At 42.9% G+C, this 24,331-nt stretch overlaps 1 protein-coding gene across 2 annotated transcripts in view; it reads left to right on the forward strand.

The window, feature by feature from the left end:
* The window catches only part of PTPN9 (protein tyrosine phosphatase non-receptor type 9), a 2,029,980-nt gene that overhangs the window by 1,378,791 nt on the left and 626,858 nt on the right, over positions 1 to 24,331 (forward strand). For both annotated transcript variants that reach the window (XM_044077235.1, XM_044077236.1), the window contains exon 7: positions 16,772 to 17,100. In XM_044077235.1, coding sequence (XP_043933170.1) covers positions 16,772 to 17,100 — 329 coding nt within the window. The remainder of the gene's footprint in view (positions 1 to 16,771; positions 17,101 to 24,331) is intronic.

A 24,331-nucleotide genomic window follows, 5' to 3' on the forward strand; every position in this document is an offset into this window, starting at 1 on the left:
AGTATGGTTTGTGATATAAAATGTTTGCAACTAGGATTGTGTTGATGTGGTTTGTTTTCATTTATATAAATGTATGATTTCCTACTTTGTAAGTGATGGTTTAATAAAGATGTTTCTTGTTTAAAAAAGGGCAGGAATTGAGTAATTTATGTAATATTGCTTAGATTATATGATATATAGCAACATATGTGAAGTATAATATTTGTAAACGTGAACTTGTTAATACAGTTTAATTACTTTTATATAAATGTTAATTTGGTTATGTCATGTGATAATTCAATAAAGGTGTTTAGAAAAAAAGGTTGTTGGGTGAGATATGGCTCCTGGTGGTATTTATAGCAGTATGGAGCAAAAAGACTATCCCAGATGACTGGAGAATAAGCAGACAAGTGTACAAGAACAAAGGGGACTTTCACGGCTATTAGCAGTATAGAGGTATCAAACTTTTGTTACATTGATTGAAAGTGCTGAAGAGGGTGAATGACAGATGAATATGCAAAGTAGTAGAAAGTAAGATAGTAAGTGAGCATTTTGGATTCAGATCAGGATGCAGCAGACCCAACCTGATGTTTGCAGTTAGTCTGATAGTTGAGAAGAAGCTATAAATGCGGAAAAAACGTTCAGCTAGGCACTCCTGGACTTGGAGAAAGCATATGGCAAGGTCCTAAGAAAGCTGGTGTGGGCAGTCCCACAGTGGTTCAGAGTCACAGAAACATTGGTAGACGTAGTGCAGGCTGTATATAAGGATCCAGTGACTTTAAGTACAAACAGTGTTGTCTCATAGAGGGATTCCCAGTGGGAATCGATGTGCATCGGGGCTCAGCTCTGAACCCACAGCTGTTCATACTGGTGATGGACTGCATCAGCAAACAAGATGGAAGGGATGGATTAATAATAAGGCGTTACAGGCAGACACTGATCAAAAATGTCAGCAGCAGATATAGGGGAATGGAATGCAAAACTGAAGACTTATGGGAATAAACTGAGTACGGAAAAGACAGTTGTAATGGCAGCAAATGAGGAAAATCAGAAAAAGATGAAAATTGAGATAGAGGTATCTAGAAGGAGTGGTGGAGGAGAAGGTACGTTTGATTGAAGAGGGGTAGTGTATGAGAGAAGAATGCCAAAGAAGCTAAAAGTCAGGTGTACAAAACAGTGGTGTGACCAGTACTACTGTATGGTACTAAAACCTTGGCAGTAAAGGCAAAGCAGATGAGGAAGCTAGAGGTGATCGAGGTTCTGTGCATGGGACAGGTGGTATGATGCACACTGTCAGACAGTCAAAGAAATAAGGACATCAGAGCAAAAGGCAAAGTAGCTGCAGAGAAGTTCAGATAGAACAGATTATGGTGGTTTGGGCATTTGCAGAAAAGCAGAGGACAGTGTGGTGAAGATGGTTTGGGAGAGACAGGAAGACGGCAAGAGGAAGCAAGGGCATCCACAAAGAGATTGATGGATTGTTTGAGGGAAGACCTGAGACAGTCAGGCATGACGGTTGAAGAAGGTAGGAGAGTGGCATTGAATTGAGAGAGATGGCAATAGTTGACATGACACCCCGATTGCATGTAGGAAATGGGAAAAAGGGGATTGATGATGATGAGAGGATGATGCTACTGGGGGGGCATTTCGTTCCTGAACTTTATCTCACAGTGACAGGAAGTCATTCTGTGTTCTCCCAGCCGTTCATCTCCTGTGCCATTTTCTGCCTTCCTTCTTCATGTAAACAGAAGCAGAGAATTCATTTAGAGTCTCTGCCTGTCTCCTTTCTTCCTTGTACCTCTTGCTATCCTTCACTGTCTCATTTATTTCTGATCTTGTTCTCCTTCTTGCCTACAATGTCCCAAAAGAAATTCATCTACGATACCTTTGTACAGATTCTTTTCCAGCTCAGCCTTTGCTACACAGATGTCCTTTGCTGCCCTTCACTTAATATTCTTGTTCTCTTTGCTCTTTTCCTTCCTTTGTTGTTTTGTTTGCTTTGTCTCCCTTACATTACTCATTGAGCCACACTGTTTTTTCCCTCTTCCTGCAGCTGACCATCAACTCCTACTAGTTCCTTTCTTCATTCACTGGGTCAGTTGGACCTTCTTCATCCTCCCCAGGGCTCTGCCTGGTGTCAATGAAGAGACGGAGAATGCCATACTTCTGCATCATACTGCTGTGGAGGAGTATACCCCAACTCCTATCCCTTTGTGGCAACCTTGCATGCTCCGCAAACAGTGCCCTCGGACAGTGCATACGCATTTCTGCACATGCCCAACTTCTGACTAAGCAGTTCACCAATTATGCAGCTCAGAATATGGGTATCCTGTGGCACAGTGAAGGCTTTAGCCCTACCTCACAGGGCTGCTAGAGCCAGACTGGTTTTCTCAAACTTTTGGTCTTTTTTCTCCCAGACTAATTACACATTGCCTTCTGCATACTTAGGGTCTATTTGTGATGGGCCTAGGAATAGTGTATGTGAACATGTGTGGGAGGGGTAGTATGGGAGCTTGGAAATCTCTGTCTACATTGCTGTTTCAGCTGTTGAGACAGTCTGTTTTTATGGACAGTTACATGATGAAATTTCTGTAGTATGCATCCAACTTACTTTGCAAGTTGCAACCAGTTAACAGTTGATACCCTTGCAACATCATGTAAACATAGCAGGCATCCTTTGGTTTTGTGTGTGTGTGTGTGTGTGTGTGTGTGTGTGTGTGTGTGTGTGTGTGTGTGTGGATGTATGTATGTATGTTCATAGATATATAAATACTTTTTTAACAGTATCATTGCATGTCTGCATGCTAATGCAAGAACGCAGTTAAGGAGCCTCTCTCTGGCTAAATGACTACCAAATACTTATTTCTGTCAGACCATCCATATGTAGATGGACACCAAGAAACCAGACTCATGTCAAAGAAGGAGAATGTCACACGATAGTATCCATGTCTGTTTCTTGCCAGAAGTGGAGATGGAAGGAAGAGAGTATTAACGAGCTTCACAGGGTTTTAATGACTGATGATGTGCTTATTTAGTAAGGCATAAGAGCTTAAAAATATGAATTAGGTTTTAGTGCAAGATGTCAGTGTTACAGCTGATGTCCTTCTGTTCCCATGTTGCAGTATTCTTACTGTGGGATTCTCTGCCTCAGGCGACCCGAACATCGGTTCCTATACAAAAGCTTAAGCCTGGTTGCTGTTGGTGCGTGAGACGTCATACACAAGGCCATAAACCAGGTGCCTTAAATGTGATGTCTGTACGCACAGACCTCAGAACTTTTCTGCCGCAGTTGAACGTCAGATCGATCGCATCGCTCCGCTACTCTCAAGACATCTATTGTACTATCAGGACATCTACTCTAAAGCTAAGTACCCCATTGGGGAATTCTTAAAATTTATTATCGCTTTAGCTTAGTTTGCTTGTTTGTTGTTAGCTGATGTCCGCTAAGAAGGGTAAATGCCGATGCAGACGTCAAATTCTGCATAAGGATGCACATGACCGTTGCATGTTCTGTTTAGGCCGGGAACACGACCATATCTCCTATGCCATTTGCCAGTCCTTCATCTCTAAAACGCTTAGAATCCGCTTAGCCACCTTTAATCTATATTTGGAAAGTCAGAGGCTTAAAAAGTTAGCACTTAGGATGGATCCTGAGTTGGCTGCCCAGGTGGAACCACCACAAAAAAAGGCCAAGCTGTCATGGCCTACTACCTCTGCCCCTCTGTCGTCGGATGCCCCACCAACCACCGATGTAGGGGTTGAGGGACGTCTGCTAGAGCCATCTACTTTGTCGGTTCCCCTTAAGAAAGTAATTTCTGAAGTACCGGTCAGAACGTCCACGGAGGTTACTCAGATGTCAGTTTCTACTGAAATGAACCAGGCTCCACCTGATACCCATCTGGGATACAAGAATCCGAAGCTTCTGCCTTAGCTCAGGCCCCTGAAACTAGGCCTTTTCCCTCTCCCAAAACTACACCTTTAAAAAGAAAGCAAAAAAGCAAACATCTTTCTCCCCCTTTTGAAGGACTACCTGACTGGCAATCTTTTACACCGTCTGATGCAGGCCTTCATGGCCCTTAGGCCCTCGGGCATCCTCACCCTCCACAATCTCAGTGCTTAGCCCAAGACCTACCACAGCTACTTCTATTCCCCCTCCCACTAATCAGGAAGAAGAAGAGGAAGCTTTTTCCTCATCATCAGATGAGTCTATTTCTTACTCATCACAAATAGCTTCTCCCCTGGAATACCATTCCCCGAATGAGGAATCCATAGAAAGGGACTCTCCTCCAGAAGACATCACTTTTGGAGAGACCTTTACTAAAATGAAAGAATATTTCAAATGGGATACTTCACAGATGACTGAAACTCAAAAAAGATATTTTGAGCTGCTTCAAGTTGAATCTCCTTCGCCATCCGCCATCCCCCCAGTTATATCTGCATACCTAGATGTATTTGCATCAGCATCTAAAAATCCTGACTCTCAGCAACCTGCTCATAAGAGACCTGATCATGTCTATAAGGTGCCTGATGAAACCCCCCTTGGCAGACCCTGCAGTGATAGCAGTGGCACCAGACAAGCAGTCAAGACTGACCCCATCTTCGTCCTTTCTGCCTATTGACAAAGATAGCAAGAATATGGACAGGCTGGGCAAGAAGATTTATACCTCGTCCACCCTAGCCTTCAGAGCCACTAACTACCAAACCCATATGATTAAGTATGCCTTGAACTTGGTATCCCAAGCATCTACACTTCTATCCCCACTGCCTGACTCTCCCAACCAGACAGAAGTAACATCAGAACTGACCATGGCATCCCAGGTAGCAAGGCATTCAATTAGATGCAGTTATGATGCAGCAGAGGCCTCTGCTAGATCTGCTGCATCTGCATCTATGCTTCACAGATATTCATGGCTTCGGCTGCAACCATTGCCTGAAGATTTCAAATCTAAAATTCTAGATGCCCTAGTAGACTGCAACCTCCTGTTTGAAAACAGTCTGCTGAACTGTTTAACGACATTCAGGAGAAGAGCAAAGAGTTACAAGACATTAAGCACCTTCTGGTGTCTCCTGTACCAAAATACTACAGAAACTATCCAGCTAAGACCTCCTATAGCCAAAGAACCCCCTCCACTGCTTAATCCTTCATCTTCCAGGCATAGGAGAGGAACCAGGAGGCAAACCTCTTCCAGGCCCGCCTCTTCCCAGCCTACCCACAGACAGCCCTTTCAGGACAGAAATGGTACCAACAATGTGTGACTGCCTTGCCCATCTCCCCCATCAGTCCGTCTCCCCTACTGCCTGTCCTTTTGGAGAACAGTCACCTCAGATTGTTGGGTTCTGGCAATAGTAGAAAAGGGATATTTCCTATCTTGGAAAGAAAGGTCCACACCACGGGACATTCCATTCCTCCCCAGAAATCAACTACACCTTATTCCTCACATTATACAGGATCTACTGGCGCTTGGAACCATAGAACCTGTCCCCTCAGGACAAGAAGGAAAATGTTTCTACTCAAGGCCATTCCTAGTACCAAAAAAGGAGGGACCATGGAGGCCAATCCTGGATTTGTCTTTTCTAAACCTCTTCCTAAAAGTCCCTTCCTTCAAAATGCTATCCCTTCAGACCCGCCTTCTACTACTGCCACCCCAAATGTTCATGGCCACTCTAGACCTGAAGGAGGCCTACGTCTACATCCCTATACAGCCTACTCACAGAAAGTACTTACGTTTTGCTATGCCCTGTTCTCACTTTCAATTTACTGCCTTGCCCTTTGGTTTATCCACTGCACCCAGGGTCTTCACCAAATGCCTAGCTCCCGCCATAGCCTACCGCAAGACCAAGGGCATTCAAATCTACCCATACCTAAATGATATTCTCATTTTTACAGAGAAAAAAACACCCTAAAAAAATCTGCAGTTTTCCATGTCTCTGCTACAAGGGTTGGGGTTAACCCTCAATCTTCCCAAATCATCCCTTGTACTACAGCAGGACAAAATCTTCCTGGGATGCAGGATCCGAACTGAGCTCATGAAAGCATTCCTTCCTCAGGACAAGATAATTTCCCTAACAGACCACTTCCAGGATCTTATCAAGATCCACCAACTGTCAACAAGACAATTCATGCAGCTTCTGGCAGCCACTATTCCTATGCTACCACTAGCCAGGATGCACACGAGAAGCTACAATAGTATCTAAAGAATGTGTGGTCCCAACACAGCCATCCTCTAGAGTTCCAGATCCCCTTCCTACCCTGTCTAAAGGCAGATTTACGGTGGTGGATTCTACAAGTTCAAATGAACCCAGGGCTTCCCCTCCTACTCTCAACACTATTTCAGCAAAAGCACACAGATGCCTTAGATCTGGGCTGGGGGGCTACCATGAAGGGCCTCAAGGTGCAAGAACACTGGCAGGCACTCCTTCTGAAAAAACACATCAATATAAGGGAGTTCACTGCAGTTCATTTAGCCCTGAAAGCTTTTTTCCCCTACTACAGCCATGCCCCCTTCAAATCTTCACAGACGATACTACAGTCATGTGGTACATCAACAAACTGGGGGGACCAAGTCTTACCTCCTCTGTAGGTTGGCAGTGCAGATTTGGGACCTAGCCTCACAAAACAACTTATCTCTGCAGGCAGTCTACATCCCATCCCAGCACAACCATCAAGTGGATGCTCTCAGCAGATCATTCTCTGCGTCATGAGTGGATGTTGCACAGAGAAGTTTTTCTAGACATTGTCCACCAGTGGGGCACACCTCAAATAGACTTATTTACCTCCCCCCAGAACAGAAAACTGAGAAAAGTCTGTACCAAGGACCACTCCCCACTAGCCTGGAGAGTGGACGCCTTCACCATCTCATGGAAGGGACAATTTCTGTATGCCTTTCCTCTCATTCAAAAGGTCCTCCTGAAAATCAGGAGGGACAATCCAAAAATCTTGCTGGTGACTCCCAATTGGCCAAGGCAGCATTGGTTCCCACCTCTACTGTCCCTTGCCAAGGGCAATCACCACAAGTTACCCCACAAGGTGGACCTACTCACAGCAGAAGGGAACTCTCATCCACCCTCATCTGGGGATACTGTGTCTAACACTCTGGGTGATAAACTTTTAATACCCTTCAGATACCACTACTCAGAGGACGCACTTTCTGTCTTGAGGGAGGCCAGGAAACCTAACACAAGGAGATCCTGCATTTTAAAATAGGAAAGATTCTCCAAATGGTGTCTCCAAAGGCTTAGGGATCCCTTTCTAGCAGATGTACCTCTAGTCTTAGCTTATGTGTGCGAGCTTATCAAGGCAGGCCTTTCATACTCTTCATTGAAAGTACAACTTTCTGCTATCTCTGCCTGCTTACCCTTAGACCCTCCTTTACTCTCCAGGCTAGATGTTAAATTGCTCCTGAAGGGGGTTTTACACATCAGACCACTGATGAAGCCTATCCCACCACCTTGGGACCTAAACTTTATCCTGGAAAAACTCACACTAGATCCATTGGAGCCAGCTAGTTCTGCATCACTACAAATGTGCACATGGAAAACAATCCTGCTGATAGCCCTCACCTCAGCCAGAAGGGTGTCAAAGTTACAGGCTCTCATGGCATGGCCCACCTACACTGTCTTCCATAAAGACAGGGTGACCCTGCGCACCAACCCTTCCTTCATGCCCAAAGTGGTCAGTGAGCTATCATTAAATCAGTCCATTCACCTACCCACCTTCTTTCCCTCTCCTACCAATGACAACAAGACAATACTCCATTCCTTGGATGTTCACAGGCAGCTAAGGTTTTACTTGGACAAAACTAAGATGATTGGAAAATCTAATAATCAGCTCTTTGTATCCTTTCATCCCAGGGCCCTGGGCAAGGCAGTCTCCAAACAAACTATCTCCTGTTGGATCAGGAAAATTATTTGTTTCTGTTACTCCTACCATGACAAGGATCTACTTCATGGGGGTAAGAGCACATTCTGCTAGGGATGTAGCATCCACCAAGGCCTTCTTCAAGGGCCTAGACACAGCCTCCATCCTGGATGCAGCCACTTGGTCCACTATACACACCTTTACCAGAGACTACAAATTAGATCATATCTCTATAGCCGGTTTTGCTAGGGCAATCCTGCAAGGATTCCTGGAATCAGCTACCTCTACCATCACCCTTCCTCCTTCCTAAGCTGTGGTACTCTCCCACGGTAAGAATACTGCAACATGGAAATAGCAGGACGTAGAACAGTTGTGTAAAATCTTACCATAACCATAGATGTCCGTCTCTTCACTGTTGCAGTATTCCTTCCCTCCCACTTACCCCCCTGCATTTCTTTTCACCTGTCTATGGGGCACCACATAGACTATGGTCACACTGTGCAGTACATGGCATTTCACCGGTGTGGAGGACACCAATTAGCTCTACCTAGTCTGTCTGACTGGGCAGTTAATTCTGAGGTCTGTGCGTGCAGACGTCACATTTAAGGCATCTGGTTTATGGCCCTGTGCGGGACGTCCCACGCACCAACAGCAACCAGTCTTAAGCTTTTGTATAGGAGCCGATGTTCGGGTCGCCTGAGGTGGAGAATCACACAGTAAGAATACTGCAACATGGAAGAGAAGGACATCTATGGTTATGGTAAGATTTTAAAAAACTGTTCTTTCTTTTCAGTTACAGTGGTCCATTTCTCATGCTGAGGGGCATACAAAGTAAAGTCAGGAAGCAGAGAATCATCTCTTATGGAATTCACTGTACAAAATCCATATACCAGTGTCATGGCTATTGCAAAATTTGCCCTGTGAATTGTTTACTATTATATTAACTGGAAGATCCCTGTATCCCCCACCCAGGGGAAAAAAAAAACTTTTCATGCAATTATTTTTTTCTTATGCAGACTAGGGATTTTTAGTTGAAATTAATGTTCTCTGATTGTTTTTCTTTAACTGGCATGGCACTGTAAAGTGACATACTTTAATTAGCAAGAAGGCAGTCCACAGTTCTTCATTCTGAAGTCTCTGGGCTTATGGTCCTCTTTATTCATTTCCTGTTTGCATGTAGGAGTTTGTAGCCCTGACGTATTTTTAATATTTGCTATATTTTTGTGTATGCAGATGTTTCCATTTTAGTACTCATAAAACCATAGCTGTCAGCACTGATTGTTCACATATTTTCTAATGATCTGTACCGCAGAGTGCTAATAGCATGTCACAGTTTCTTTATTTAAAGGTCTTTAGAAATGCTGTGGTTGTGCTAGTTCTTTGACGTACGTTTGTGATTTGTTAACTGAATTGTGACCTTCCAAATCTCTCTTCTCTGATAAAGTTTGCTTTCTGCTTTTATGTCTGTGATCAGTTTTCTGAAATGTAAATCTCTTCATTATTCGTTACTTTGAAGTGATAAATTTCTCTTGTGCTGTTTTCTTGTTTCTTTGCAGTTCTTTTGTAGTAAGTCTACGTAATAGGTTGGAAAGCATGACCCAGCTATTACACTAGCTACAGATGGCACAGTTTACTTTTCTTGTTTCAGGCCATGGAGTTACATGCATTTGAAAACATAGTACTCCATGCATAAAGCCCTGAGACTCTCCACTAATCACATTTATCTTTCTTGACCTTTCACAACAATACGTTTTGTCATCTTACACTCTCATTCTTGGCCTTCTAGCAAATAATAATGGTTTCTTACCAGTGCATACTAGTTGCATTTCATAGGTTCATAGGTTCATAGGTTCATACTAGGCTATCTGCCCGAGGGCATTTATAAGCCTAGCCCATAGTTTTGTGGCTTATGCCACCCCTTTAGTTTGGAGAAACTATGCCCATTATTTTGCTGTGCCTCTGTCGAGCAGTGACACTGAGGTAACCCCTGGGGTGTATCTGCGATCTCCCATCCATTGGTCAAGATTCCTCTTGAACAAGGCCAGCGAGGTGCTCTGCCTCACATAAACCGGGATTTTGTTCCACAGCATAGGGAGTCTTTGGGTGATGAATCTATCCCTCCAGCACGTCCTATTAATAACCGTGTCGAGGTTTAAGTCTCCGCCCTTGTGGCTCTGAGGGATCTAGATTTTTGAGATGAAGCATGTTCATCAAATCTGGGTTTGACATGGCCTTGTATGTCAGGCATAGGTCGCCTCTGAGCAAGCGGTAAGCAACTGAATATAACTGGAGTTCTTTCAGTCGGGCAGCATAAGACAGATTTTTGAGACCCTTTATCCTTTTGGTGAGGAACTTTTGTGGCCTCTCCAGCTGCTGCAAGTGTCGGGTCAGATACATTCCGAATGGGGCATTGTACTCGATCATTGGTCTGATGAGTGATGAGTATAGGGAGACTATGACTTCCCTTGATCTAGATGTGAATCCCTTCATGATAAGGTGGGCAATGTAGAAGGTCTTCCTAACTAATTTAGCAATATGAGTGTCGAATGAAAGGCTACTGTCAACCTGGGTTCCCAGGTCCCTAATAACTTCTTCTGTGTTCAGGGGATTGCCACCTATATGGTAGCTAGGGGTAACCTTATATTTCCCGAAGGGTATGACTATGCATTTCTTGGCATTTAACTTTAGGCCATGGCTCTGGCACCAGTTATCCGTTTCTGTGAGACCCTTCTGAAGGATATCTGTGTTGGATGTGTTTTCAACTACGGCGCCCAGTTTGCAGTCATCTGCAAACTTTGTCAGCCATAACCCTCCTGTGTTTGCTTGTACTTCAGAAAAGTAGATGCCAAACAAGAGTGGGCCCAGGACTGAGCCCTGTGGGACACCACTTGTGACAGGCTTTGAGTCTGACATGGCACCAGCAACTCTGACCCTGTGGGTTCTGTCACTCAGCCAGTTTGCAACCCATCTTGTATTGTATGGGTTTACATTTAAGTTGATGAGTTTTTCAATGATACCCGAGTGAGGTATTGTATCAAAAGCCTTCGCCAGGTCTAGGTAGGCTGTATGGACTGCCTTTCCCTCGTCAATGGCCTTGGTGACTGTTTCGAAAAAGTCAACCAAGTTTAAAAGGCATGATCTACCTTTGACAAAGCCAAACTGGGTTGGATCCAAAGTCTGCAAGTTCCCTATGTCTTTATTTATGAGATCCATTATGATCCTCTCCATGGCTTTGCAGATAAGGCTTGTCAAGCTAATGGGACGGTAATTTCCAGGGTCGGTGGAGGCACCGCCTTTGTGGAGTGGGACCACAGTCGCTGTGCACCACTCCTGGAGTGCGTATCCGGAGGTGAGACTAAGATTAAACAGCTGTCCTAACTGTGGGTTTAATTCCTCGTTGAGTTCATGGAGCACACAGCCGGGGACACCATCAGGTCCCATGGATGCTGTGTTCTTTGCCTTGGAGAGAGCAGTTCTCACCTGGGCGTTAGAGATGTTTGGGGCTACAATCATTTGGTATAGATATCTCTCCTTTAGGGGAGGGGAGAAGTTTGCACTGAACCTGTCAGCCAGTATGTTGGCAATGTCTGTAGGATCAGTAATCTTCACATCATTTTGAACTAATTCTAAGCATATCTGGGAGTTTCCTCCTAGGTTTCTGACATAGCTAAAGAATGCCTTATGGTTGTCTTTAGAGTCCTTAGCTATTTTTTTCTCAAAATTAGCTTTGGATGATTTTATGAGAGCTCTTAGCTTTTTACTTATAGTGATCAGCGGTGTCTTACCTTTTAAGGATTTTGCTCTATCTTGTAGTAGCTTTCTCCTTTTGTTGTAGAGTTTGTTTATGGCTGGGGTCCACCAGACTGGGCGCTTGCCTTTGGTACAAAGAGTCTTTGTTTTGCTTGGGATTGCCTGATCCATGCAGCCCTGCAGGTGCTGGTAGAAGGCATTTGTAAGTGATTCAGCGGTTTGAGTAATGTTAACCGCCGGCTCAGGGGCCTTAAAGGAGACCACACTAGTCTTTAGAAGTGTGAAGTCGGCTTTCGTGAAGTTCTTTACTGTGGTCTTTTTCATTTCGGGTGGGGGCGGGATGAGGACCTCCAGCGAGATTAGTTTGTGATCAGATCTCACCAGTGAGGGGTATACTTCCGGCGTTGAACATTGTGCTCCCATGTTCGTGATGATGAGATCAAGTATGTTTTCTCCTCTTGTGGGGATGGTGACTAGTTGTTCCATGGCATTTGAGTTTATGAATTCCAGGAACTTTTGGGCTAGAGTGTTTGGGCTTGAGTAGTGTTCCCAGTCTATATTAGGGTAGTTGAAGTCACCTAGTATGATGGTGTTTGGAGATACATTTATCCTCCAGTGTTTTCAGGAAGGCCATATGAGGTTCCTGTGTTTGCGAGGGTGGCCTGTAACATGCTACAAATTGCAGAGCAATCTTGCCTATGGTTAATTGCACCTGGATGGTTTCCGATGCATCGTGCGATGCCACCAATCTTGAGGTGTGGGTGTCCTTGATGAATATGGATACCCTCCTCCTTTCTTGGTATTGTCCGGGTTTTGGGGCGGAGCATGATATGAGGTAAAACCTGATAGTGCTGGGGTGCTCTCAGGAGCCTTGAACCAGGTTTCTGTCACAGCACAGACATCGATGTTCTCCATACTGAGAAGGGCCTCGAGTGCGTGCATCTTGAGGTTGAGACTTCTGGCATTGAGCAGCATTACCCTTAGTTTTTTTCTTTGTTTTGTTCTAGGGTGGTAGGTTTAGAATTTGAGCCTTGCCTAAAAAGGCACTATGGGGGTGGCAAGAGCCTTTGCCAAAATCCGGAATCCCAGGGGTGACAAGTGCAAGCCGTCCCTTGCGAAGCAGCGTGGCTTGTCCAGCATGTCATCCCAGGCAGACAGACATTGGATCCCCTTTGAATGACACCAGAGTTTAAGCCAATTGTTAAAGCTGATCATCTTATCTCTGTATTGTGGCATCATTCTTGGTGAAGGTAGGATACTGCTCAAGGTCAGGGTCATACCTGCTTGGGCTACATAATCAGAGAGCTCCTCTATGTCTCTTTTCATGTAGTCCAAGGAGGTACATCTCAGGTCGTTAACACCAGCGTGGACAATGATTGAGTCGTACTTGTACCTGCTGTTGAGAGACCTGAGTGCATGCGTTATGTGGCGGATTCTAGCACCCGACAGGCAGCTTACTGTGACCTTCTCCTTACTCAGTCTGGTGAGCAGGACGTCAGTGTGTCTGACTATGGAGTCACCAATGACTAGTGTGTCTGGCATTGTGTTTGGCCTTAAGGGCTGTGACTGCTTGACACTCTGACTGTGTGGTCTATGTGTTGTAGGTGTTGTGTTCTGAGGTGGTAGTTGTTTGGGTGTCTGCTTTGGTGGCCTCTGCTGTTTTGGTAGATTTTTGATCAGAGCCTCCGAGTATGTCTTTGTGTGTTTATGTGTATGATTTGAGGTTGTGATGGTATTATGTGAGACTGGGTCTATAGTGTGTGTGGTTACCTTCTCCTCCTGTCTGGTCATGCCAGTCCTATGTTGAGAGAGCTCCAGTTTGGCCGTATAGTTGCATCTCTCGCATGTATTTGTGTTTTGTGGGAGGAGGAGAGGGTTGTCTGTGTACATGAGGCAATTGTAACATTGCCTCAATATTCCCAGGTTCACCAGCTGAGCAGGAGAGGACATTAGCAACTGATCCCTCGACATGCTAGAAGGAATAGACAGAAAAACTTAAGAAAAGGTTCTGGGGGATGTGGGTGACCGAGAAATGGGGTTTGCTTTTTTGGGGTACTTTCTATAACAAGAGTGCTGTATCGAGGTGATAAGTACTGTAGGAGCAAGTGCTTCGCTATACAGATAGAGAATAGTCTACTTGGGAGTCAAGTAGAGATAATTTATAGTTGTAGGATACACTAAATAGAACAGTAGTATACTTTGAGGAAGGTAGTTTTAAGGGAAATTTTGAAGAGTGGACTTTAGGTAGCCCTAATAGTTTAAATCTGATTAACCGGCGCTGCCCTAGAGTGCAATGGTAGCAGCTCCGCTCTAACGCGTGCTTTATAGCAGGGGGCTGGAAAAAACAGGAAATGACCCAAAATGGCCGACAAATTACTAGTTGCTGCTTCTAACCACTCCTCTGAGGACAAACAAGCAGCTCAGTACTCCCCACTCCCACTGGTGAGTAAAGAAACTACCTCTGGCCACACAAGAAAATGGAGGAACACAGAAACCAAATAGAAAGCCCAGGGATCAGCAAAATCTGATCACTGGAACAACTAGCTAGGAAAGTTTAGGAAAGGAGAAATATTTTTTTGGTTTTTTTTTTTTTTTGCAAACAGACAGAAAAAAATGCAGTAAATGCAGTAAATGCTTTGTTTTCGACTAAATTGCTATCAAAGGCTGGTACACTTGAGTGTATTAGCCTGTTTGTTACTTTTAAGCAATACTTTAGCCCACAAGTGCAATCAACAACATAAGCTCACAAAAACACACAGTAATGTTTACTTAAGCCACAGTGAAGCTGCCAATGGAAAGTCACTAGCTGGCTATTCTAGTAAGGAGGCCATATGCTCATCTTGGCTTTACAAGTTAGCTATTCATGAAAGCCCCCCCCCCATGCTGACCATTGAGCACCACCTGTCAGGTTGCTGTGTAGACCCATTCGTTCTCCCTGGGTGAGAGCCCTATAGACACTTATTCCTGAAGGTGAGAGTCGAGCTACACAGGAGTGGAAGTTGTCATTCGCATACAGGGAGACTGGGGTTTTCTTAATTCTTTACCTCTCCTGCACATGGCTGTCAGATTCAAAGGGATTGACATGCAATTCATTTTTAGTGATGTTCTTACATTTCTGTTTGAGATGTAATAAAATGACCCAACACTCCCTTGTAGGCTGGATACCAAGCTGTGAAAAAAATACTGAAATCCATGTAAGCTGAATCTGCTACTTCTATGATTAACCCTCATTTGTTGTGCAGTCAAGAGCATCCAGTATGACTGTCTGGATATGAACTCCCCCAGTGAAACTTTGCTGCCCTAGGACTTCTTATTTGTTGATGACCAACTCCTCCAGTCCCTTCTTCTGAAAGGATTTCATGGTCTCAACACTGCTGAGCTCAAACTGACTGGCTATATATTAATCACTAAGAAAAACGGAGGATATGTAACAAATAGCAGTGTCCTTATACATGAAAGTGAGATCCAAGTCAGTTGGTATGTACTTTTAAGAAAATAGGAGGGTTAGGCCTCTTTCCTAAAATGTGTCATAAACGTCAGGCAGATATCATACAGACTAATGTCAGTAAGAGAGAGAAGCAACCCCAGACAAAGCGAAGTTGTTCAAAGTAGTTTATGTGGGTAAAGAAAGTAGAAATTATTCCTTAGTACTGGACATCATTATATAGTAAATGCATTATGAAGATAGAAGATATGTAAAATTAGTTAGCAGCACAATCAGAAAATTATTTATTTATTTATCTATCATTTGTTAATGGTGGTCGGTGAATTTGTTACCTTTTTAAGCCTTGACCTGGACCACAAGGTCAAAGTAAGTACAGTATATATATTTGTATATAGACAGTACAGTGTAGCCAGTTAACCAGAATGTTTTCTGGGACTAAGGCCACAAGTACCTGGAGAAGACTCATATAGACATTGACCAGACGTTAGAATTAAACCCTGGACTCTAGAGTGGAGGCAGAGATCTTGCCACTGACTTGTTACTCTGTTCAGTGTAGTGGTTAGTTACATTAAGAGGTTACAATTAAATTTGTGTTCTTTCAGGTACTAGAAGGAATGCGTGTTTTGATTCTTATCTACAAAAGAGATATGGATTCTTTCCGAAAATATGTCATACAGTTTAAGGTTAATAAGACAGAGAGAGGCAACACCAGGCAAATTAAAGTTGATCAGACCAGGGGGTTACATGTGACTTAAAGGTATAGCCAGGTATACGGTATAAATCGAGTTGGGCACATTTATTTCTAAGCATCTCCCTAAAACATTACTGAACACAACAATATAGCTGTCTTAAAATGATGCATGGCTCTCTACACAGCTTGCTTAGAGATTTGATTAGTTATCTGAAATGTACTTTATTTTATGGTGTAGGAGCAGCAACCGAAATTGGTCTGTGTATTTTTAAACGTATAGGTGAAAAAATTGGGAATGTGTGTGTGCTACTTAAATGTAAGGTGGTTAACAGCATGATGGAATAAGTAGACAATGGAAATTGCTGGGTTCTTTCCTGGTAAGGCTGAAATGCTTTTCATGACTATACTAAAGCACATCATTAGTAGTATATAATGAAATGTTGATAGTTAATGTACACAGTAGGATACGTCAAGCATTGCAGAATAGGGTCATTACTGGCCGTGACATATGACAGCAGTTTTTGGTCTCTATAAAAGCAGCGCATTGCATATGCAGATTTGAACAAATTCACTGCATGTGGTTAATGTTAATGTTAATGTAGGGTAGATCAGGGAGGTGATAAAATACAAGTTGTTTTCATCTCTACTTAGATGATACTGAAACTGCTGCTCTCCGATGACCTAATGAAGCAGTGTGCATCTCTGCCTCGTAGCTGGAGCTGTTAGTGTAGGCTTCATGGCCTGCTGTAGTAATTAATTATGAAAATTCAGCAACATTTTGCTTTAGCTGGAGTGAGTCTTTGATGTGATAACTGTTTAATTCACAGAGAAATGAGAGAGTTTATGTGTCTGATACCCTGTGTGGGAGATGTCCTTTCAAAGACTAATGTGGTGAGTCATAGTGTAGCTAACTATAGTAAGAGGGCTCACTGACTGAAATATGCCTAATCTTTCACACAGACCTTGCAGTTTAGTTGCTGACAGATTGCAGCTTTAGGCTGTAATAGCTGAAGATGATGTCACATTTAATTATTAATCTGCTTTTCAGGTTCAAATGGTGAAGATGTCAGAGTTGAAGCAGCACCTACCCAGAGAGTGTCTTCCTGAGCACCTGGGTGGAGTAATAAAACTGGATCAAGCTAGTTGGAACCAGCAGTTTCTTCCACAGCAGAATGGCCACCCTGATCCATTGGATGAGCTGATTCTGTTGCCAGTGATGCCAGCCCGGGATGATGGGTCAGTGCATATCCCTGGACCAGAAGCCATGACGGTACAAGAACTGTATGACCATGTTAGGACTGTGCAGAAACATGGAATTTATGAAGAATATGAAGACATTAGAAGGGAGACCCCAGCAGGAACATTTCACTGCTCAATGTGAGTTTTTTTTTTATTGTTAATAGTTTAGATTTTGTACAACCTTTAACTTTGCTCAACAGAAAAACTTGTACACTTGAGAGTAAGAAAGTGACAGTAGGTTTATCATGCCTGTTAACAATGAAAAACTTAATCCTATCATATTTATACATAGTTATTTGAAAAGAAAAAGAAAGAAGCAAAAAATGTAAAAGGTTAGCGCACTGAGGGTTACAGGTAATACATTTGACAATCTGGAATTCCCAAGTTATCGTACATAAGGTAGAATGAAAAGTCCGAGGGGAGAACCTGGCTGTTTTCTTTCCCCAAAGTAATTTCTTAATCAGTTCACATTCAGAATAGACTAGAAACATAGCCAAAAGTGGAAATGGTAAAAAAAAAAAAAAAATGATTGAAGGCAAACATCATGGAGTGGTACCAAATGCTAGTTGGCCAGTAGGATGTATAAGCAACACAGGCATGGTCTCCAAAGATAACACAGGCCTTCCTGCAGTTTGCACTTGGGTCTTTAGTAACATATTCCTATAAGGGCACATAATATGAACATAAATAAAAAAAAAAGCTAAAGTTCAGTACAGAGAACTGTAAAGTCTTGTTTTCAGACACAAGTAGATGTGGTCAGAGTAACACACAACATTTTTGACTTCTAGGCAGGATATGTAAACAAAAAGATCATATCTGTAGCGAGGAGCTAAAGTTGGCCATTTTGCTAGGCAATTCAAAAACTAGTTGGATACCTTGGATGTATTAGGAGAAATTACCACCAGAAGGAAGAGGCAGATAATGATACTAGTTTATATACTAATGCAAAGTCTGTTTTGAAGTTTTTATTTTCTGTGAGTCACCTATTTGAAAGGACACGGAAGAAGCAGAAAAATTCAGAAGAGGCAGGCTGATACAGTGCAGTATTATCAGTAAAAATCACATGAGAGACCAGTCAGCTTATATGTACAGAGCAACAAATACCGTTGGTATTAACAGTTGCTGCAGACAGAAGTAACTCTTTTATCACAAGTGTTGCCTCCAGGATGTTTTTCAGAAAAAGCTATCTTCCAATGGAGCTGGAGAAGAGCAGCCTCAGCAGAAGAAAAAAAAATTCTCCTTCACATAAGTAGAAGATGCTTTTAGCGTAAATAAGGCTACAATTATAATGAGGTGCAAAAAGAACTAGGCTAAATGTAAAGGTAAATAAACTAGAGTAAGGTCCATGGTATAGCAGTACATACAAAGTACTATTTTATATTGCCCAAACTGTTCATCTGAAATCCAATTTATCCTTTATTTAGATATTCATAATTTAGTTAAGAAGTACTATATTTTTATTCAGTTCTTTTGACTATTCTTCATCAGGGGTTTAAACTTGTTACTGCCTTCTTAGTAATGAAGAAACATACAAGGGCCAAAGTAAGATCTTCATGTATACAAATGTCTGACAAGAAGAGTTTGGTTTATGCTACCATAAGAATACACTTAGAGATTGCAATTCTTTAAAGTATGAAAATAGCCAACATACAGGAAACAGTTTTTTTTTTGTTTTGTTTTTTGTTTTCTCAAATTGTGTTTTTCTGTCTGTTACTGTTGCAACTAATGAGAAGAATAAGACTTCACCTAGAGTTTGACATATTTTATTTCATTGGTTATAAAGCAGTTAGGGCAGTAATATGTGTTTTTAAGTATGACAGACACCTGTATAAAGTCTGCATTGCAAGATAATGAAGCAGTAAGAGTCTGAGCAATACAACAAGAACTATATGTGTATGGACCTCAGTTGTCAGTTCCTGCAGCCATCAGAAGGTTTCTGTGCACTTCCTGCTGGGCCTCATTTCCACTGTGTGTGTGTGTGTGTGTGTGTGGGGGTCTTCTTTTTGTCCCTTGCAAAGAGTAGGTTTGGGACCCAGCTGAAGCTGCTTGAGCAACAGCTTCTCAGAGGAAGACTGCAGTAACATGCAGTACTCTAACATGAAGCACAAAGACACCTAGAATACACAGCTGATGTTATACCTTCCATTGGTGCAACTTGGGTTTTACAGTTACTCAAGTGTTAGGGCTGACAGGAGCCTTTCATCAGGAGTTATGTTGCTTATGTTAAATACAGTGTTTGAATATCCATTTCTACTGGTAATGATGTTACATGCAGTGCTTAAATATCCAATTCTACCTTGAAAGGGAAATTTTTTTTATCTGATTCTGTCAATCTTTATTTATCCTTTACCTTTGGGTTACAGTTCTGATTGTTGGAACAGGCTCAGCCATTACATAGCTTTCTCCAGCCAAACACTCTCGAGCTAAGACTTTACTCACAGTACCTCTCTCCATATTAACCTCAGATCTCGTGTGCCACTCTTGTTGCAAGATGTGTCAGTCATTTTCTCTTGCAGCTAAGTGAAATTTCATTTTATATTTCAGCTTTAATACAACTTTCTTCCTCGCTCTCTCTCTCTGTATGTAATATATATGTGTATATATTCCTTTCTACCCACCTTTCTGTCAAGTGAGTGTGTTTCTTACCAGTTGGTAACGTCCAATACCATTGTTGGTACTATCTTTCCCTCTCTTTCTACCTTCTTAGGTAACTTAGCCTACCATTGTTGGTAGTTTTCTTTGTGTGTGTGTGTGTGTGTGTGTGTGTGTGTGTGTGTGTGTGTGTGTGTACGCCTGTTGACACCTCTCTTTTTTTGTTGGGTTACTTGTCAGCATGGCCGAGAAACCAAAAGGCACTACAGGTTTTAAGCAGTGTCATGACTGCGGTTGGAAGATGCCTAATTCCGATGGGCATTCTTCCTGTGTCTATTATTTAGGTCCGGCTCATCTTTTCCAAGACTGCTGTATTTGACAGGCTTTCAGTATCCGGGCTTTGACTGAACGTAAAAATAAATTGATCCTAAAAGGACTGATTATGTCCTCTTTTGAGGAGACCTTATCAAAGACACACTCGTTCCCCCTCAAAGTCTGACTCTGGAACCATTAAAAAGCCACTTGGTACTGACGTCTCCTTAGGTTCCGGTGGCTAAAAAGCGTAAGCCTTCCACTCCTACTGTTGCCACGGAGCCAAAGGCTAAGGTTTGCAAACTTTTGGAACTGACAACATCCCCCGCACCGTCTTCTATGGCACCACAAATCTTGGTGCTATCTTCGGTATCCAGGTTGTTACTGGCATCTCCATCTACACTGCCACAGATTCTGGAACCTCTGTCGATGCCGAAATCCAACATAACTTATACACCCAGGACAAGGTATTCTCCCTGTATTGATCCCTATGTGGGACATCTCCCTAGCCCTTTCCTTAAAAGACTAGAATCGCCTTCAGGTTGATCTGTTAGATTCTCCAGGAGTCTTACTAAAGTCGATGTTGTGAGGTTGTTGGATCAGCTCCTAGTGGCTAGGGGTCTGTCTAGCTCTTTTCAGACCCCACTCCCTTCGGGAGTTGGGGCATTTTCTCCCAGGACTCAAAAATCTTCCTCCTCTGAGGGCTTAGAAGCCCTGACTCCAATCTACCCAGTTCCAGCTGCTCTGGTGCTGACATCCTTTTCCCCTTTGGTTCCAGGATTTGCCTTGCCTTTCTCAGTTCCTTTGGAACCGGCAGACTTCTGGGGCCGTAGCTCAGCTGTCGGATCTCAGAGTTTCGGATTGGCTCTTTTTTTTTTATTCAGAGCTGTTGTTAACTCTTGGAACCTAGGCAGAAGTGGGCTCTTCCTCAGCTTCTACCTTGGAGGTGGGTCTCTCAGGGTGGGGTGTGACCTCAGTTCCAAGGTTGTCTTTCTGGGCTCCCATCCCTATTCGGGGGGGGGGATGCCTTCCAGGTTATGGAGAGGGCTATGGCATCTGTAGACTTGCAGTTTCCCCCTTCTATGTCGGAGTTTTATCCCAAGACTCCTTTTTGCCCTGAGCTTTCACCAGTCTCCACATTCAGACAGCGGGTGCCAAACCTGCAAGATGCCCCTGCACAGGGCCCCTCTTCTTCTGAGTCCTCCTCAGAAATTCCCACTGAGGAGCCACCCTGGAAGAAAACGTGTAAGAGGAAACACTTAGATTCCCCCAAGGAATCCGTCACAGAAGACACAGACTTTGGTGATGAAGAGGGTTCCCCCTGGTCACCCCCCGGAAGACGTTTCCTTCAGAGACATTCTAGAGATTCTGAAATAGAGGGGTAACTGGAAGCCCAAAGACCCTACCTCTGAGGAGTCAGTATACCTGCATGCTTCCATCTACTCCATGGGTGACCCCCTCCCCCTCCCACTGATAGTCTTATTAAATTGATTGCATACAGCCAATTCCCCAGAGACCTGACAAAATACTAGCTGCTCCAGAGGACCACCAACATAGGGTAAAAGGGTTAGCAGTAGATGCTGTGGTGGTGGTAGAGCTAGCTGAAGAGAGTTCCACTGTTCACCCCCTTAATCGGGATTTCAGGGTGGTGGACAGATTCGGAAAGTGGGTCTATGCTTCATCGACCTTTGCGTTAAGGTTTTTTAACTTTATGGCACATTTCACTAAGTTCCAGAGGGATCTGATCAAGGAGTTGTCAGATACCCTTGCAGGAGCTGTGTCTGAGGAGGTCCAGGATAAAGTGGCCTCCCAGCTAGCCACCCTGGAGTCTATTTCTAACTTGTCCATGAGGCTTATTGCTCATGCAGCCAAAGGGACGGGTTCAGGCATTGCCATTAGATGTCACGTCTGGATGCACTTGTGTGAGTTTGCAGAGCCCTTATGCTCCTTTTGACGGATCTTCCGTATTTGGCCCCAAATTCATAGAAACTCTAGCCAGGTGTGAGAAAGATGGAAAGGCAGTGGGCATACATTTTTCTGTTCCCCAATGGTCTTACTCTAGGAATCAGTGGAATGGCAAAATGTGGTTCAAAAAAATCCCTTCAGGGCATATGGGGTGGCAGCTCTTCATGGGGCAGAGGGGGAGCTCTGATGGAAGATGCCAACCCCGTAACAGAGGTGGCCTCCAAAATCAGGGTTACAGAGATTCTTTCTCTAGACAATCCTGTCAGTGCTCCTGAAAAGGGGTCCAATTGCTTACCTCTGGAAGCAGTCGGAAAAGATTTTCACTGCACTCAAGAGCCTGGCGACAAATAACTAGAGATGCTTGGGTGCAAAGGATTATTGCCAGAGGCTACCATATTCCCTTCACTGTCTTTCCGAAATCAAAACAAAAACTCCCTGATGTTCCACCCAATCAGAGGAACCAAGCAGCCCTAGAGATTCAAAAGCTGCTAGAAAAAAAGAGTCATCCAAGAAGTCCCACCTGACCAGATGCGATCTGGATTTTACTCAAGATTATTTTTAGTGCCAAAAAAGACAGGACTTAAGAACAATATTAGATCTCAGCATTCTGAACAAGTTTGTTCAGCAAGTGAATTTCCAGATGATCACGGTTCCATACTTCCCTTTCTAGAAGAAAATGATTGGATGTGCTCTGTAGACCTTCAGGACGTGTATTACCACACAGGGCCGGCCTTAGCTGAAATGGCACCCTAGGCGAAGTAGTGCTCTGGTGCCCCTTAAGCCCCACCCTTGCCATTCTCAAGGAACACCCCTATTTGAACCACGCCCACAGGTAGGTCACTCCCACAAAAGCCACTCCAGTCATTTCTTTAAATTTTTTTAACGGCTTAAAAAATCAGTGAATGCTTTGTCATAGTGTAACAAAGGGAGCAAGCCTTACACACCAGCATATCACTGACCAGCATGTACAACAGACACTGGGCACTGACTGACCATAATGAAATATGTAGCATAAACATAGTGTTACAATGCGAGATCGACAGCAATCTTCTCTGTCAGAGAGAATAAGGGACAGCAAAAGGTTTACTAATGGATGAGCACAACAGTTTTTAGAGTTTGGATATGTATGCTCACCTTTACATATGCCGATAGCTGTCCATCACCTCTACCAAACTTAGCAGCATATCTGGTTAGTTTGGAACACCACTTCAATAATCAATACAATGGTATTCCAGCAGAAAGGCAATCCATGGAAATTGCTTTCCTAAGAATAAGAGACAAAACCCTCCATAGCTGTCAACTGTACCTGCCAATGTGGAACAAAGTGGCAAAGGTGGAACACTTCCTTGCAGCATACTAAAGTCCATCTAAGCTGATCAATGTGATTAAAATATATTTCTTTATACTTAGGACTCAGCCCTATTTATCATGTATCTCAGTTACAATTTGACATAAGATTACCTTTTAACTTGTGCCATTGGAAGGACAATTCTTAACTACCACACTGGCCCAAGTACTGTATCATGCAACACAATGAAATGTAACAGCTATACTGGTTTAAGCCATGCAATCAGATTTACAAAATTTTAAAACTGACTTAGTGCCTCCAGTGCTTGTTAAGTATACATAATGTTAATAAATAATTCAACTTCAGTTCCTTTGCCCCCAAAACTATATATGTGGAGGCAAGCGCTATATTCAACTACAATCTAAAAACCAGAGAGCCAGCTTCCCTATTCTTAAAATAGAACCAAAATCGTCACATGGCTATTCTTGCATAATATAAATGAGTGCCCAGTTAAGCCACATGGGAGTAGGAAATGGCAAACATATGATTACAGTTCTCAGTTATCACACAACACAAAATTAAAACTAAAAATGGAAAGCTATTTTAACAGCAAGGAATATCACACTATAGACAAATATAAAACAGCTAAAATTGCTACCAAAGTACAATATAATTGTCACATAGACTATGACATCAATGGTACAAACTGATACAACAGTAATATAATGGAAGGTAACACAATAGAAAATGCTACATGTTATAACAATGGGCTATTATTTAATAGGTTTAAATCAGTTGGGCATAAAAAATACACGTGTGGTGCACGCATGCCATTACCACTCCAGACCAACTTATTTGATTATTCCAGAGACAGACTGTGGCACTTCATTATAATGCATAACTAATAATGTCTATCATGCTTAGTTTTCATTTGTATGACATAAGCAGTTACCAAAGTACATAAACACTATTCTTGCTAATATCTGTCACTGCATCAGAAAGAAAGCTGTTTCATTGCACATGATTTATAAACTGACTTCACAGCATAGAATGACTAATTTAAAACTAGCAATGAAAGGAATGGTGATGACCTCATGAAACAGCCCACTATATAACATTTATTTCTAGACCAAAACTAGCAATAAAAAGAATGGCAATGACTTCTTGAAACCAAAAGCCCACTACACAACAGGTATTTGTAGACCACTGCCT

The sequence above is a fragment of the Protopterus annectens genome, chromosome 7.part0 (assembly GCF_019279795.1).
Source record: "Protopterus annectens isolate FY-2018-M chromosome 7.part0, PAN1.0, whole genome shotgun sequence".
Taxonomy (NCBI): Eukaryota; Metazoa; Chordata; order Ceratodontiformes; family Protopteridae; genus Protopterus; species Protopterus annectens.